This window comes from Rhinolophus hipposideros (genome assembly GCF_964194185.1).
Source record: "Rhinolophus hipposideros genome assembly, chromosome: 6".
Classification (NCBI taxonomy): Eukaryota; Metazoa; Chordata; class Mammalia; order Chiroptera; family Rhinolophidae; genus Rhinolophus; species Rhinolophus hipposideros.
This window is the reverse complement of record NC_138052.1, coordinates 19,096,820-19,115,857: the sequence shown is the minus strand read 5'-3', so window position 1 is coordinate 19,115,857 and position 19,038 is coordinate 19,096,820. Positions and strand designations below refer to the sequence as shown.

Genomic DNA, 19,038 nt, shown 5'->3' with positions numbered 1-19,038 from the left:
ATTTCATATTTATATCATCAATTAATTTGAAATAGATTTTTTCATGCATGGTGTTTTATAGAACCTTCTATTTTGGAAACACCAACATTGCATACATTTATCTTTCTTGTTTAACCTATAGAAGTCTGATAGTTTTTTTTCTATGTTCGGCATTTGTTTTGTTTTTGTTTTGTTTTCTTTTAAAGAGATTTTATCAACATTATCTTTAAACTTTTTATTAATTTATAACTTTTTATTAATTTAGTATTCAAGTTTTTAATGTCTAAGATTTCTTTCTTATTTCCTACTCACTCCTTTTTAATATATTGTTTTTATTTCATGAATTAAATATTTTACTTCATGTCTTTAATAATATTAATTGTAACTTTTTTTCTCACTTTAGTGATCCTTTGCTCTTATGGATTAGAATGAGGTACCACAAGCACGGATTGGAAGCTCTTTGATTATAGGTGGGGCTCATCAAATAGTGAGCATTACTGTTGACTGATTGTTCAGAACTCAGACCATTTTATTGGGAACCCTCCAATGTATATTGGTCTACATTGGTCTTTATTCTTTAGCTCAGCTTTTTTCCAAGATAGGAATCTTCCTATCTCTTGTGTCACATCAATAGACCTGGCTGTTGGCTTTATGAAAGCTGACTGGAGAAAAAAAGCTTTCAGGGCACTCTCACAAACTACGTATGGATTTCCATTGAACCTGCATTTTCACAGGATGCTGCTTCACTCTTACACTATGTTCTGTAGGTGAGGGAACACATTTAAGGAACATTAAACACTTTTGTCCCCAGAGTTATTTACTGCCTATGATTCTTGAGCCTTCCAAGAATCTTGTGCTAGTCAGAACAGAATAGGCTACACTGTAGGAACATATAAAGCCTCAAGTCTCAACGGTTTAACAAAATAAGTGTCCATTTTCCTTTCACATACAGTTTGATGCCGGTTATTCAGCTCTCCTAGAAGTTATTCCTCTACCTGAAGACTTAAGGATCCAGTTTGTACCTGTCTTTTAGATTCATCATCTAGAATATGTGGCCTTCAAGTTCACCATTAGAAAAGAAAGGCAGAGTGGGAAGATGGACCAAAATGATTTATGATTTTAGTCTAGAAGTGGCTTACATTACAATTGTCCATGTTTCATTGGTCAGATCTCAGTCAAACGCCTCCTATATAACTGCAAAGAAGACAGTGAAATATCTTTCTGTGTGCTCTGGAGGGGCCAAAAATGTGATAAACCGTAGCTTTGTGTCTACTACAGCTGTGTCATGTAAACTGATTTGCTCTTGCAGATCTGCCAACTAAAGGGGAGCTTCCAGCATTTTCCTCTCTGCTAAGTAAATTACTACTCATTCATCTGCTTCCCAGCTCCCCAAATCTGGTGACATTTTGTTTTAGCTATTACATCCTTTCCTATTATATTTGCCCTTAAGAGTTTATCAATTTTTAGATTTCTTTACTGTTATGCAAGTGGGGTTTCAAAATATACCAGTAATGAATGGTTAGGTTCAATTTGCCTTATTTAACCTGAAAAGTTATTTGAAAAAAAAAAAAATCTTTGCTAAACTCACATAATAATCTACTCCATAAATTAACATATTCCTAAAGTGCTAACTGTATCCTTCAGATAAAGGGAAAAAAAAAAAAAAAAAAAAAAAAACCTGGCCAAAAGTAATTAAGAATGTATGAATAAAGTATTGAATTGTGGAAGTATTTTCATTTCTATTAATCTTATTTTAATCATGTAATATTTGTTTATAGAATTTCATACTTCCAATATAGGTTTTACAGTTTAAAGAGCTATTTTCATAGAAGTGAAAGTGCAACTAACTAAAAAAGTGCTTTAGAAACCTTAAGAAAACAGAGGGCCGTCCGAAAGCACAGTTATTCCAATTATTAGCAAAAACACTGCTATCCATATGGTAACAATTTACACAAATTGTAGCATAATAACAAGTGAACAGTTGCTTCTGGAGCTTACGAATTGTAATTTAGAGAATGATTGCAAGATGAAATCATGAAAATAACACCAGGGAATAAAACGTGAATGGAGAAATGAAGAGAAATGAACCAGAACTGAGATAGGTTTAAAAAGGAATAGGTTTGAGAAATTAGATAAAATATGTTATTTTTTAAAATAATTTTGATTCCAAACAGGTAGCATTTTTCTGCCACCAGTCAAACAAATAGGAATAGTTTTTTTAAAAAAATATAAGACTAATAACCAGGAAAAGAAAAAAAATGCACATACCAAGGTTTATGTGAAATATCTGGCTGCTTTAGAGACTAGACTAAAAAGTGAGCTGCCTACTACAATATAAGATTCAGCAAGTAAAGACATTTGAATAAGTAGAGTTTTTTAAACATTGTCTGGAAGACAATTTCGAAAACCGAAGAAATAATTTAAAATTACTAAAATAAAATATTAAGGATTCTTGTGAAATTTTAGCTGGAAGATTATGAGTTTCCTTTTCTCTCTAACCTCTTTGATTAGACATATTAACCTGAGCTAATTTTATGTCTTGTGTGACAAAAATAATGTTTATGTTAGATTAGAAATTATACCTAAGGGGGGGGGCACTGCTTGAGATATATAACTTTTTTCTTTGTAATTCTCAATAACATAAAACTGAGCTATTAAAATACTTCTTAATTTCTTACTTTGATTTATACCATTTTAAACTTTTTAAGAGTTAATAAACTTAAAATCATGCACTAAAGCTAAAATAGCAACATGAAATTATATTTTAAATATGCTGTTCAGTTGCTTCTGTGGGACAGAGAGATTATTCTATAAGTCTGAGATAAGCACACAGATATACTGAGGTAGTAAATCCTTGAGAAGGAATATTCTTGAGAGTGATATTATATCAAAATGAAATGTTTTTAGTATTGTGATTATTTCCTGTTACTAGAAAACATGTTCAGCAGAGATTTAAAATGCACTGCAAGTCTCAGAATAAAATGGATTTTATCTTCTCCAAACTTCTTAAAGTACTAAGAATGATATGTAGCTACATATTTGTAAATGTGTGTGTGTATATGGTTAGAGATGAAAGCAATATCAACAACTATCTTAAGGTCTTAGCCACTACCCTCATTTTACAGAGAGGTAAACTGATATGTACTAAAAAAAGTTATGTGGTTTTCTGACGGGCTCACAGGAAATACATGTAAAATGGCCAAAATTGAAATTAAATTCTTCTGTCTTTTAGGTCAAAATTCTGTTTACAGTTCATTCATGTGAGAGTTCTTATTACAGGCTCAAATTTATAAGACCTGAAAGTTACATTAAGAAGAAAATAGCCTATCTTGACTTTCAGGTTTGGGAAACAATGGCAGCTGCTACACCCTGAATTTGTCCTACCACTACTACCTCCAAAAACTATCAACAACAAAAGCAAATGAAACACATTAACTACTCTTGTGTTCACCACTACTACTGGAAACAGAGAACATATACACAGATACAGGCGCGCGCGCGCGCGCGCGCGCACACACACACACACACACACACACACCTTCAAATCACATGTAAGCAGAAAACAATTCTATCAGATTACCCACTGACCACCTACAGATGTAACTTACTGGGTATGTAAGAGATGCCATAAAAAAGATTACAAAGAAGTAAAAGACTTAGATGAAATATAGACAAATCATTTCTAGAACAAGAAAGCTCACCAATAACTTCAAAATATTGAATGCAGGTCAGAAGTTGGTAGCTCACAGCACAAATACAGGGAAAAGGCTGAATGTGTGCAGGGCTGGAAAGGGAAGTTTTGGACAACTATTCCTCTGAAGGACACTCATATATAGAAAGAATGGGTGGTAGTCCTTAGAAAGGAGGCAGCAAATGGAAAGAAGGAAATAATGAGGGGAAATTCAGGACCCTGCAGAAACAAAGGTGAAACAAGGCACACCAATTTTTCCTCACCACCACTACCAGCAACATCTACAAAAGAAATCTCACAAAAGAGGGCAGAACTGACAAAAAAAGGATATTCTTGAAATAGGAACTGTTCAAGAAATAAATAGAAACAGAAATAAAACAGACTACATCCATTCAAAACTACAATGAAAACTCAGAAAATGTAAAATATTTTCTGCTGGTAAGAAGTCTCCTCCAAACAACCGGGAACAAAGCAAAAAAATACTGCATTAGAACACACAAAACTTCAATAAAAATCCTCACATAAACATTTGGAGATATATATTTTTAAAAATCTACACTGAATCTCAAATACAAAAACTAAGACCACAATGGGGAAAAAAAGAACAAATAAAATGACGATTGGACTCAGGAAGAAAATAGAAGGAAAAAAATCACTTCAAAAATAAATACCAAGTTACATGATGCCCAAAAAAGAACAAATTCAAATAAAATATAACATAGGGCACTGAAGGAAAGTAAGGGGAAAAAAAACACAAGGAGAAATAAGATGAGATAATGAGGTAAAATGGGCCAGAGAAAGTAGATGAAGTGGAAAATAGGCAGGGAGGTCCACCCTACATATATTAGATGTCCTAGGGGTGGTATAGGGGGAAATGAATACACTAGAACAAAATAATGTTTACAATGTTATCCTCAAATTCTTTTTCCAAAAATAAAAGATCCGAATAAATACATTGAAAGGACTCACCCAATACCACAGAAATCTGACCCAGAATAATCAACTGCAAGACACATTCTAGTAAAACTAATAGACTTTAAAGATAGAGAAAAATAATCAGGTTTCCAGACAAAAAGATGAAATAACTTCCAAAGACCAAAAAAATCAACTGGCAACAGACTTGTCAAAAACAACATATAAATCAAAGCTGCAGTGGAGTAGAAACATTCAATAAAAGTGAAGAGGAAAAGTGAACCAAGAATTTTATACCCTGATAAGCTGTTATTTAAATAGTTTTCAATCTGCCAAATTCAGGAAATACTGTAAATTGTGATTTTTCCAGAGGAACCTATTGAAATTTGATTTTTACCCAACCAAAGACAATTTGAAAAGATTTGGCAAAAGGACCTAACTTTAGCATTTTATATATATTAACTGTAAAGCTAAGACTACAATGAGGATGAGGTCATGGGGAGAAGAATAACATATAAACATTACATGTTCTGAGAAGTAGAAATAATTCAACTGATGGATAAAAGGATAAGGGAAAGAAAAAATGGGAAAGTGGAATAAGAATATGGTAATATGTGACAGTCATTTTAAAATGATGAAACATATAGTAATAGATAAAGTTAGAAACCTACAATGGAAAACATACATTTTTTCTTAAGTGAGCAAAGAATATTCATAAAGATTGGTTATAGATTATAACACAAAGAAATCATCCACAGGTTCTATAAAGTAGAACTATTACAAACTATAATCTTTGCTTACAGTGCAATAAAACTAAAAATTAAAAATAAAACAACAACAACAACAACAAAACAAAAGTCCTTATCTGAAAATAAAACTATCTTGCATCAAACAAATCTTGGGTAAAATGGGATATATGAAAAGACTTCATAGAATTTTTGAAATAAAATAATGATAACAAAAATACTACATGTTCAGAATCTATAGGATCTATTTAAAGCAGTGATCACAGGAAAACTAATAACCCTAAGCATGTATGTCAATATGAATAAAGATAAATTAATTACATACTACTCAAAATATTCTACAAATTCAACACAAACCCTATCAAAATTCCATTGACAATTTTCACATAAATAGAACAAATAATCATAACATATGTAGGGAACCATAAAAGATCCAAAGTAGCCAAAGCAATCTTAAGAAAGAAGAAAAAAGCTGCAGTCATCAGACTCCCTGATTTCAAACTATACTACAAAGCTACAGTAATTAAAACTGTGTGGTACTGACATAAAAACATACACGTGGATTAAAGAAACAGAATAGAGAGCCCAGAAATAAATCTAGGGACATATAGTCCATTTATTTACAATAAAAGAGCCAAGAGTATACAATGGGAAAAGGACAGTCTCTTCAGTGAATGGTGGTGGGAAAACTGGACAGCCACATGCAAAAGAATGAAACTGGACCACTATCTTACACTGTACACATAAATCAACTCAAAATGGATTAAAGGTTTGAACGTAAGACTTTAAACTATGAAACCTCTAGATGAAAACATAGGCAGTAAGCTCCTTGGCCTCCATCTTGGCAATGATTTTTTTGGAAGTGACACCAAAGGCAAAGGCAACAAACATAAAAATAAACAAATGGGACTACATCAAAGTAAAAAGCCTATGCACAACAAAGGAAATCATCAACAAAATGAAAAGTCAACCTACTGAACGGGAAAAAATATTTTCAAAGCATATATTCAATAAGAGGTTAATATCCAAAATATAAAAAGACCTCATGTAACTCAATAGCAAAAATAAAAGCAATATTATTAAAAAATTGACAGAGTATCTGAACAGACATTTTTCCAAAGAAGATATACGGATGGCCAGGAGGTACATAGAACGGTGCTTAACATCACTAATCATCCGGGAAATACAAATCAAAAACACATTGAGATATCACCTCACACTTGTTAGAATGGCTATGATCAAAAAGACAACAAATAACAAGTGTTGGCAAGGATGTGGAGAAAAGGGAACCCTCAGGCAATGTTGGTGGGAATGTAAAATGGTGCAGCCACTATTGAAAACAGTATGGGGGTTCATCAAAAAGTTAAAAATAGAATTACCTTATGATGCAGCAATTCCACTTCTGGGTTCTTATACAAGGAAAGTAAAAGCACTAATTAAAAAGTATATTGGCACACCCATGTTCATTGTAGCATTATTTATAGCAGCTAAGACATGAAAACAACTTAAGTGTCCACTGAGAAATGACTAAAGAAAATGTGACATATGTACAATCACCATATACAAGAATACAGCACAAACTGACCAAAGATTCAAATGTAAAAAATAAAATTATGCACACTAGGAGAAACTGTAAATACATTTAAACTGGGTGTGGGAAAGGCCTTCTAATGTGACTAAAATTCCAAATGATAGATAGGATAATATATGTGACTATAAAGGAATTGTAAGAGAATTTTTGCATTAAAAAAACTTCCCACAAGCAAAGCCAAAACACAAATTGCCAACTAAGAGACAAGATGAGAACATATATGACAGATACAAGATTAATAACACTACAAAGATATGAAAATGAGAGAAAAGACAAAACTTCCTAAAGAAATACAGGCAAACAAGTTAAACAGACAATTCACAAAATGATCTATAAATATGTCCCTTAAATATATGGATAAATGTTCAAAATCACATACGTAAGAGAAATGGAAATTAAAACTCTATTAGAATAATATTTCTCACATTCCAGGTTGGCAAAAAAATTCAAAAGCTTGACAGAAGACTCTGTGTAAATTTTTTGATGGGAATGCAAGATGGCATCACTCCCATGAAGGAGAATTTGGCAATATTTAACAAAAATGGTATGTATTATCATTTACCCAGTAATCACACTTCAGGAATTTATCCTGAAGATATACAAGCAACAACAGCAAAATATATAAGCAAGAGTTTATTCACTGAGGAATTATTCGTAATTGTAAAATATTATCAACTACCTATATGTCCAAGCATATGAATTTTTTCAAATAAGCTGTAATATACACACTCAATGAAGTACTGGGCAGCTGTACAAAAAAAGAAGAGAAAGATCTTGAATAACCGATAAAGATCAATTTCCAGGAAATAATAAGTGAAAAATAATGCAAATGAGATTATACAGAGTACAATCCTCTGTATAAGAAAAAAGTAAAAATGAGAAAATATAAATAAACACAATGAGAAAATAACCTGGAAAACAAATAATGTTCATTAACTACAAGGGGTAGAAGAAACAGAGGAGTTAACACATTTAGGAGGGAGTTAACACTTCTCTGAATCTAACTTTATGTATCTTTTTGACTTCTGGAAACATGCTAATGTTCAATATGTTTGTTGTTGTTTTTTAAATATATCAATAAAGATGAGAAGGGGAAAATAAAATCTAAAACTTAGAGAAAACTGAAAAAAAAGAGAGGGAAAAGAATTCCCACTACCAATACAACAGAAGCAATAAAATATTCCCTTTCAAAAACTAAATTATGAACTTTTTTGTTTGGGGTCTGCATTTGTTTATATTTTGGGAGGGATAGGAATAGAAAATTTCTTTCCAAATCTACTTTGGTGGTAGAGATAAAAAACAAACAAACAAAATAAGAATAATATTTGAGCTTTAGTAATGATGTTTATTTTATAGTCTTAAAATTTATTATCCTTAAGAAACTCCTTTCAGGAGAAATCACTGTAGTAGCCTGAGAATTCAAGGTACTTTTCACATGTAGTACCAAATGTTTCACATATAGTACCAAATGTTCACAGCTCTTAAAAGATTGCCGACATCAAATGTTCCTCTATATTAAAAGTAAAATCCATTCATCTGAATTGTATTCACCCAAATAAATATGAATCACTTCCCTACTTGTAAACAGACTGCCTATTCCACAGCTCAGATTTCATAACTCTGATCTACTTCTACTTTAAAAACAAAAAAAAGTGTGTGGTGAAAACTCAATGTGATATATACATGATGTATTACAGAATTGTATACTTGAAACCTACGAAATTTTACTAACCATTATCACCCCAATACATTTAATTTTTTAAAAAGGCACTTCAAGGACAAAGAAAAAAAGGGTGAAAAAAACAACTGAATATATGAGGTCTGCAATTAAGTTCATGAACTCATCCTAGAAAAAGTGGAAGACAACTTCATTTCATTAAGTTAAGGCATTATAAAAATTCAATAACAGTATCACTGATATCTGAGAAAGAACGATGAACAGGCTTTAGGACAGCTATTTTAAAATGTAATCATGGATTCTCAGAGAAACTCTTGTCAAAATAAAAGAGAAAAAATATGATATGTAATGAGACAATTAAAAACAAATATCTTTAAACCCAATAGGCAAATCAATGATTAGGGAACAGAGTGGCACTCAGTGTAATACAACTGCCTACCACATTGTAAATCTAACTGCGAAGGGAAAATTCCTTGAGATGATTATCAAAAGTCACACTAATCAATGGGAGAGCTAGTAAAGGCCATTAATTAAACATCTGTGGTTTCCTAGATTGATAAGGTGACGCTCCAGTAAGGCACAGGCAGGGGCTTGTATTACAGAAGTAAAGAGAAGGTCCTCTATTCCAAATGATATGAAAACCAGCCATTGTCACAATCAAAACAGAGAAAACAAAATGCTACTTGTTCCTACAATCTCAACAAAGTCCACTGAAAGAAAAGTGATCTAAAGGTAGACACAAGTACAGAGTCAAAGGAATCTAAGCTTTAGGACATTTTTCAATAATTAAGGGAAACTTAAAGTTCATCCTAGAAGTCAACAGACACAAAAAGAACAGTGTTTTCTTAAATACATTAGATCCACAAAAAGAAAAATGTGTACTTTTCAGAGACGGATTTGAGCCTTTTTAGCAAAATTCTTTGTGGACTATGCCCACCTAGTTCATTGGGTCAGAGTGAAATGAGACAACCGTGGCAACACCACGACCTCACAGCTGTGAAGGGTAATGTTTCTGTTTATTGCAGAGGAAGGCAGAGAAATAGAGATGTCCCCACTGAACACCATATTTTCATAGTAACATCATTTCCTGAGAGTATGTGAGTAATTTCATAGAGCTTCGATGACTAAATGAAATGAACAGTATAAATTTAATGATATAATGTCAAAAAAAAATAGTTGTTTGGGTTCAATATGCTGCCTAGAACTCAAAGCAAAACACAGTGACTTCTGGTTTCCATTTTGCATCTAAGCAGCTAGGAAGACATCTCTTCTGTCCTTACAGCAACAATAAAAAAAGGCTGAACCAACAGAAAAATCAACAACTTTCCTTCGATATCTTAGAAAATTGTAATCATGGGACAGATGGCTGTCCTCAAAATTGGAGAGACAATAGACAGAGGCAGAGAATGACAAATGATTGGAGGAGAAGCCCAGGAGAAGAAACTGCCACTGGAACTAGTACCAGAATAGGAAAACTTAAACCATGATTGACAAATTGCTGGAGGTTCAGTGTAGACAAGCTTTTTGGTTAAAAACCCTGGGGTGAGGGGGGGGGGATGGCTAATTCTAGTAGAGGTCCCACATTTTCATGAGTATCACCTCCAGAAGTCCTACCACATTCTCACAGTGAAGAGAAAACCTCCTCATGCTTCCAGCAGGGGAAAGGGAAATTAACCATTTTGAAATATACCCAGAAAATTCTTCTTGAAAAAGCCTACCCTCAAACTATTTTACCAAAACCTAACCAACTGGGATTTTACCATAGCCTAACTGACTTGAGGGAAGGAAAATACCCAATTACAGACTTCCCTAGCCTTCAGGTATTATTTAAGTGGAGAGGAAGGACTGAGAAGTATAGCTGAAGGCCATATCCCAGAGGCATAGGTTCAATAAAAGATTAAGACCTAATCAGAGTATTATAAAATACTTCTCTTCAAAACTTACCATATAAGCAAGACCCCTGCATAATAAGAGGAAATTAAAAGAGAAAGAACCACATGTCCCAGACCTTGTTGAAAAAGAATTCTCCAAGGAAACCCAAAGACAAAAAAGAAGGAAGGAAAAAAAGCAAAAGAAAGAAAGGGGGAGAGGGGAAATAAAGGACACCAGAGGAATATTTAATATTTTAGTCTTTAACCTAGAGCTATGGCAAACACAGCTTACCCCCTAGCCAGATAAATCTAAAACTCACACTAAAAAAACTATTTACCTCAGTTACTTTTACCCAATATACCATGTCTGGCTTTTAACAAAAGAACACCAGTCTTACAAAAAGACAAAGGACATAATTTGAACGGACAGAGCAAGACTCAAATTCAGAGTAAGATATAGCAGAAATTTTGGTATTATCACACTGGGAATGTAAAACAACTATGATTAATATGTTGAAGCATCTGATGTTAAAAAAAATAGACAATATGCAACCAAAGATGGGTCTCATGAGTAGCAAAATTGAAGTTCTATAAAAGAATCAAAAGGAAATAATACAAATCAAAACCACTGAAACCAAAATGAAGAATGCGTTTTGATTAGCTCTTTGATAGACTATAAAGAGGCAAAGTAAGAATCACTGAGCTTGAAAAATTGTTAATAGAAACTTCGCAAACTGAAATGTAAAAATTGAAAAAATAAATAAGACATAAAGACCTAATAGAATATCCAAGCACTATAGGACAATTACAAATGGTATAGCATCCAGGTAACGGGAATATCAAAAGAAAATGTAAAAGAGAAAGGAACAGAAGAAATGTTTGAAGTAATTATGAGTGAGATTTTTCCAAAATGAATGACAGACAACCAAACCACAGACCAAGAAAGCTCAGGGAACGCCAAGGACAGGATAAATTTCAAAATATAAATCTACACCTAGGCATATCATATTCAAACTGCAGGAAATCAGAGAAAAAGAAAACCTTAAAAGAAAATGGGCAGAAGAGTAAGGGGTGAAACAACACCTTATCTATAAAGGAGAAAGAATTACAACAGATTTCTTTTCAGAAACCATTTAAGCAAATAGAAGTGTTTAGTGGGAAAAAACACCCAACTGAAATTCCAGTGAAGTTATCTTTTAAATTTTTTAAAAATTAAAATATATATATCTTTTAAAAGTGGATGGAAAACAGTATGGAGTTTCCTCAAAAAATTAAGAATAGAATTACCATACAACCTACCAATCCCTTTTCTGGGTATCTAGCCACCCAAATGAAAACATTTATCTATGAAAATATATGTACCCCTATGTTCACTGCAGCAATATTCATGGTGGCCAAGGGATGGAAACAACTGAAGTATCTTTCCATAGATGATTAGATAAAGAATACATGGTACATACATACAATGGAATATTACTCACTCATAAGATGAAATATTGAATTATTGTCATTTCTGACAACATGGATGAATCCTGAGATTATCATGCTAAGCAAAATAAGTCAGAAAGAAAAAGTCAAGAACCAAACAATTTCACTTATATGGGATATGAAAATGAAAGCAACAAACGAACAAAACAAATAAACAAAATCTCATAGACACAGACAACAGTTTAGTGCTTACCAGAGGGAAAGGGGGAGGGAGGTGGTAGAAGAGGACAAAGGGGATCAAATATATGGTGATGGAAAGAGAATTGACTTTGGGTGGTGAACACACATTGCAATATATAGATGATGTGTTATAGAATTGAACACTTTAAACCTATATAATTTTACTAATCAATGTCACCCCAATGAATTTAATAAAAATTTAGAAAAATAAAATAAAAGTGGAGAAATAAAGACTTTCTCAAGCAAATATTGAGGGAACTTGTCACCAGTAAACATACGATGTAAGACATGTTAAAAGAAATTCTTCAGAGAGAAGAAAAAAATATACATATATACATATATATATAATATATATATAATACATACATATATAATATATACATGTGTGTGTGTGTGTGTGTGTGTGTGTGTCAGAAACTTGGATCTACATAAATACAAAAGTACTTTTGGAAAAGAAATAAAGAACGTAAAATAAAATATTTTATTTTTTCATAATTGATCTAATAGATAATAATTTGTTCAAAATTATAATAACAATGTATTTAGTAGTTATAGGTTTAGGATAAGTGAAATTAATATCAACAATATTATAAAGGATGGGAAATAGGGACTGGAAATATTCTGCTATAAGCTACTTGGACTAAGGTTGGTGCAAAAGTTACTGCGGTTTTTGGAACTATTTTTAACCTTTTAAACCACAATTACTTTTGCACCAACCTAATATATGCAAAGTAGTAGAGTATTATTTGACAATAGACTTGGATTAGTTGTAAATTTACATTACAAAATCTAAGGCAACCACTGAAAACTATTTTTAAATAGTATAATTGATATGCTAAAAGAGGAGTCAAAATGACATTATATAGAATGTTCAATTGAAATAAAAAAGATAAAAAATAGAAGTCAATAAGGTAATAAATAGAGAATAATAATAAATGTCATAGATATTAAAATCCAATTATATCAATAATCATTTTAAATGTTAATGACATAAATATACCAATTAAGGAACTGAAACTGTCAGAGTGGATAAGTAAACAAGATCCAACTTTATGTTATCTACAAGAAACACTAAATATAAAGACACAGATAGAGAAAGATATACCATGATAACAGTAATCAAAAGAAAGCTGGAGTAGTTATATTAATTTCAGATAAAGCAGATTTGAGAGCAAACAATATTATCAGGGATAAAGAGAGGCATTACATAACAATAAATGGTCAGTTCTCCAAAAAGGTACAGCAATCCTTGATATGTATGTGCCTAATAACTGGTAGAACTGCAAAGAAGAATAGATAAATCTACTCTTATAGCTGGAGACTTCAACACCCCTCTCTTACTACTGGACAGATCCAACAGGCAGAAAAACAGTAAGGACATAGTTGAACTAAACAGCACCATTAATCAAGTAGATATAATTGACATTTATAGAATACTTCATCTGACAATAGCAAAATACACATTCTCCTCAAGCTTACACAGAACATTCACCAAGACAGATCACATTTCTGGGCCAGGAAACACAACTTAACAATCTAAAAGAACAGAAATCGTACAAAGTATGCTCCTAGGACAATAGAATTAAACTATAAGTCAATAACAGAAAGATGGCTAGCAAACCCCCAAATTCTTGGAGTCTAAACAACACACTTTTAAATAATACATGGGCCACAGGAAAAGTCTCAAGAGAAATTAAACAATATTTTGAACTAAACCAAAATTAAAATTTATGGAATGTGATGAAAGCAGTTCCAAGAGGGAAATTTGGGGCACTGAATTCACATAGTAAAAACTAAATAAATATCTAAAATCAATAACCTAACCTTCCACTTTAGAAAACTATAAAAAGAAGAGCAAATTAAATCCAAACTAAACAGAATTTTAAAAATAATGAAAATTAAAGCTGAAATCTATAATATCGGAAACAAAATAAATAGAAAAAATAACTGAAATCAAAAGCTGGTTCTTTAAAAAGTTGATAAACCTCTGGATAGGTTAACTAAGAAAAAAACGAGAGAAGATACAAAGAACTAATATCAGTAATGAAAGAGAGGTCATCACTAATGGCCCCACTAACATTAAAAGCATAATAATACAACATTCTAAATAAGTCTATGCCCATACATTTGATAACTTAGGTGAATGAACCAATTCCTTCAAAGACACAATCTGCTAAAACTCACATAAGGAGAAATCCATGATCTGAACAGGTCTGTATTTATTAAAGAAATTCAATCAACAACTAATAACTTGTCAAAAAATAAAGCACCAGGACCAGATGGGTTCACTGTGGAATTCTACCAAATATTCAAGGGAAAAAAATATATCAATTCTCTATACAATTTATTTCAGAAAATCAAAGCGGTGGATATACTTCTCAATTCATTCTATGAAGCTAGTATTACCCTAGTATCAAAACTGGACAAAGATATTATAAGAAAGGAAAACTGAGACTGATATCTCTCATGAACATCTGGAGAGAAACCAGATGCTTTCCTGCTAAGATCAGGAACAAGGCAAAGATGACCCTTCTCACCACTCCTATATTATATCACAGTGGAAGTCCTAGACAATTCAATAACACAAGAAAAGGAAATAAAAAGATTGCAGATTGGAAAGGAGGAAACAAAACTGTCTTTGTTTGCAAATGATGTACTTGATTGCATAATGCTAAAGAATCAACAAAACAACAATAACAACAACAAAAGCCTCCTACAACTAATAAGCAATTATAAAAAGATTACACAAAACTCAATTGTTTTCTTGAATACCAGCAATAAAATCTTAGGATTTAAAATTAAAAACACAATATATTTACATTAACACCAAAAATATGTGAAATACTTAATTATCAATCTAACAAAATATGTACAAGATCTATATGAGAAAAGTACAAAAATGATGAAACAAATCAAAGAAAATTTAAATAAATGGAGAGATCTTCCATGTACATAAGTAGGAAGATTAAATTTATCAAGACGTTAATTCTTTCAAAATTGATCCATACATTACAAAATTTTTTTTCTGGATATGGAATAAATGAGTCTGAAGTTTATATAGAAGGGCAAAAGATCCAGAACAGTCAACACAGTACTAAAAATAAAAAAAGAAAAGCAGAAAAGAAATCCTTCTTCTCCATGAAAGATATTGTTAAGAGAATAAAAACACAGGTCACAGCAAACTGGAAGAAGATATTTTCAAGACACATATGCATATCTGATAGGGGACTGGTATCCAAAATATACAAACAAAAAAAAAAATCTCAAAACTTAACAATAAGAAAAAAACAACTCAATAAATAGGTAAAAAGATCTAAGCAGACACCTCACCAAGGGAGATATACATATGGCAAACAAGGATTTGAAAAAATGTTGATCATACATCATTAAGGAACTGCAAATTAATACAAGATACCACTACACACCTATTATAATGGCTAAAACCCAAAACACTGAGAACACCAAATCTGGCCAGGATGTGAAGCAGTCAGAACTCTCATTCATTGCCACAGGAAATGAAAAATAATACAGTCATTTTGAAATACAGTTTGACAATTTCTTACAAAACTAAATGTATGTTTACCATAATATCCAGGAATTGTGCCCATTGGTATTTTCTCCAATGAGCTGAAAACATGTCCACATAAAAAAGTTGCACATGAATATTTATAGCAGCTTGATTATACAATAGCCAAAACTTGGAAGCAACCAAGATGTCTTTCAGTAGGTGAATGGATAAATACTGCAGTACATCCATACAATGGAATATTATTCAGTGATAGAAAGAACTGTGCTATTGGGGCAGCCAGTTAGCTCAGTTGGTTAGAGCACGGTGCTCTTAACAACAAGGTTGCCTGTTCAGTCGCTGTGTGGCCCACTGTGAGCTGCACCCTCCACAAGTAGATTGAAACAACTACTTGACTTGGTGCTGATCAGTCCTGGAAAAGCACAGTTAAAACAAAAAAGAACTGAGCTATCAAGCCATGAATAAACATGGAGGAAACTGAAATGTATACCACTAAGTAAACAAAGCCAATCAGAAAAGGTTATACACTGCATTATTCCAACTATATGACATTCTGGAATAGGCAAAACTATAGAGATAGTAAGAGATCATTGGTAAGCAGGGGTTTGAGGAGAACAATAGTTAAAAGTGATAGGTGGAGTACAGGAGATTTTTAGGGCAGTGAAACTATTCTACACGATACACTAATGGTGGATACATACTATTATACATTTGTCTAAATACATAGAATGTACAACAGAAAAAGTGAAATCTAATGCACTATGGGCTATAGTAATGTATTGATATTGGCTCACCCATTGTAACAAATGTATTACACTTATGAAAGACGTGTATGAAACTATGTATGTGTGGAGGGGAAGTGATGGGAAGATACATGGAAACTATTTTCTGCTCAAGTTTTCTATAAATATAAAACCACTCTAAAAAATAAAGTCTACTAATTAAAAAAAAAAACAGAACATGGTAAAAACTAGAAAACCAAACATGAAAACATTCTATGTAATAATCCAATGTGGAATATTAAGCAAATAGATTTTTACAAAATCTCACATATATATTCAAACAATAATCACCCAAATTATCTACTATTCTTGTGGCCTGCCCAAAGGCAAGCAATAAAAAGCAGAAAATCACTCTTCAGTGGACTTGCCAATTGTATATGGCATAAATCAGAATAAAGCATCACAGAAGTGAAGTCAAATGAAAAAAAAAAAAAAAAGCTTATCATAGTGCTTTGTTCTTAAATAGCAGGTGTAATCTTTTGAGCCTCTCCCAGCCAGCTGTGGATCCCAAGAAAACAGTAACCAATGATAATGATTAACTCTAAAGATGAGTGTTTCATTGTTTAGTAATTTAAGTACTATTGAACAACATGTTCTTCAATTGGAAGAAATTTGGCAATATATCAGTGCTTCCATTTAAGACGTTCTGGGAGAAAATTAAACAAATATTACTTTCTACATACTTCCCTGAGCTTACATCATGATGTTTCATACTACATTTTAAAATAAAACAATTATGAATAATCATGAAACCTAAACTACTGCTTTTAAAAGTTTTAGTTTATTCTCTCTATGGGTTTGTAATTCTAATTATTGCTGTACAAGTTAATAGTTTTATCAAATCAATGCCAAAGAAAAACGATTTGTATTAAGTTACTGATGTTATTGCTACTATAAAAAATCTGCATCTCACACGTAAAAGAACCTTCTTAATCATGAAAATAAAACTAATCAAACAAAAACAAAGGAAGTTTAAATAACATAAACATTATGAAAAACTATACTTCATGATTTATATTACAAATTTGAGAGTGAACTTGAATATGTATCATTATAACAAAATTGTCTTTCATTATTATAGTAACAATAGACATTTTGTTTTTACTGGTTGATATTTGATAAATGTGGAAATATGTGACTTGTCCTATATAGTTGCACTACTAATTGTGCTAGAATTCAGAGCATTGACTGGTCTATACTTAGAAATTTTTATAACTGAAATTGAAAACTTCTCAAATGAAACAGCTAACAACCCAAATCCAAAACCTCATTACAAAGGGAAAAACCCTTTGTAGAAAACCATAAATAAAATTTATAAAATACTGTATAATATTTACGTGAATCAAAGATACAAACACGGAAGGCCTCCTACCTTAACAGAGCATGTTTTCCATCACTTCTTGTACACCAAACCTGCCGGGTTTGATAACCTATCTCTATGTCCCAGGGCTTGGAATGGTGATGTGGCTTGTAACTTTGATGTTTAAAGGTGACTCGCTCCTTGGAATCAGAGGTAAAATCCAGAACAGCTCTTCCACTTAGGTTAATTTCCTTAAGATGAGGCAGTCTACATTTACTCCATGGTCCAACTTTAAGGCTAAAAGTATATTCCTGTTCTCCAAGCGGACAGGAAATGGGAGCGTCACAGGCTCTTGACTCAGTCAGATTGGGACATTGTGAACCTCCATAGAGAGGGGGGGCAATGGCCACACGAGTCCTGTGCTGCAATTGCTTCCCACATCCCTTGCTACACTTGGACCATTGTGAGAACTCAGATACAACACAATGCCGGGGGCAAGGAATGAGGCAAGCTTGTTCTGTGCGGGGCTGAGGGGCAAAGTGTTCGCATATTTCATTTACAACTATGGTTCTGTTCAACTTCTGAATGCAGTGCACAGTCCGGTGCTGCAGTCCATGCTGGGCTGTTATGCAATCTGCAGTCCGAAGCTTGGCTTGGCCTGGGGCGGAAGGAACAAGCACGCAGTGGTGCCAGTCAGAAACCTCCCACCGGAAGAGGTCGCTGTGCCAGTCACAGACACGGAAGCAATTTCTTTCCTTTGGAGGTCTTTTGTTCTCATCACAGTTAGACAGGTGACTTGTCCATCCTTCAGAGTGGAAACACCACAGTGCACGAGTCTGGATTCCTCCTGGCCCACAATCTCCTGTACACCTTCCCCAGGGACCTACAGGCAGAAAAACAAGGGCATCGATTACTCAAAGATTCCATTAGGCCAGCCACACAAAAATGGCCCAACCAGCACACTACCCAAGACAGCCAGCGTGAAATTATGAATTTTGGTGGACAATACAATTTACTGGTTAAGCATATGGACTCTCCATCAATTTTCCTTTGTTGAAATCCCATTCTATCTCTTACCAGCAATGTGAACTTGGATGAATGACTTCAACTTTCTAAGCCTTAGTTTCCTTAACTACACAAGGGAGAAGATAATAAAAGCACTGACTTATCGAGCATTTCTGAGGATCAATGATATAATACGGTGCCAAGTAGACAATACACACTTGATAAATGATTGGAATCATTGTACTTATTATGTTCCAAAGTCTATATATATAACTCGATATTAATACTT

General features: G+C 32.9%; 1 protein-coding gene across 2 annotated transcripts in view; it reads right to left on the bottom strand.

Moving 5' to 3' along the window:
- The window catches only part of THSD7B (thrombospondin type 1 domain containing 7B), an 815,330-nt gene that overhangs the window by 523,007 nt on the left and 273,285 nt on the right, over nt 1-19,038 (bottom strand). For both annotated transcript variants that reach the window (XM_081051932.1, XM_081051933.1), the window contains exon 3: nt 17,817-18,627. In XM_081051932.1, the coding sequence (XP_080908058.1) occupies nt 17,817-18,627 (811 nt within the window). The remainder of the gene's footprint in view (nt 1-17,816; nt 18,628-19,038) is intronic.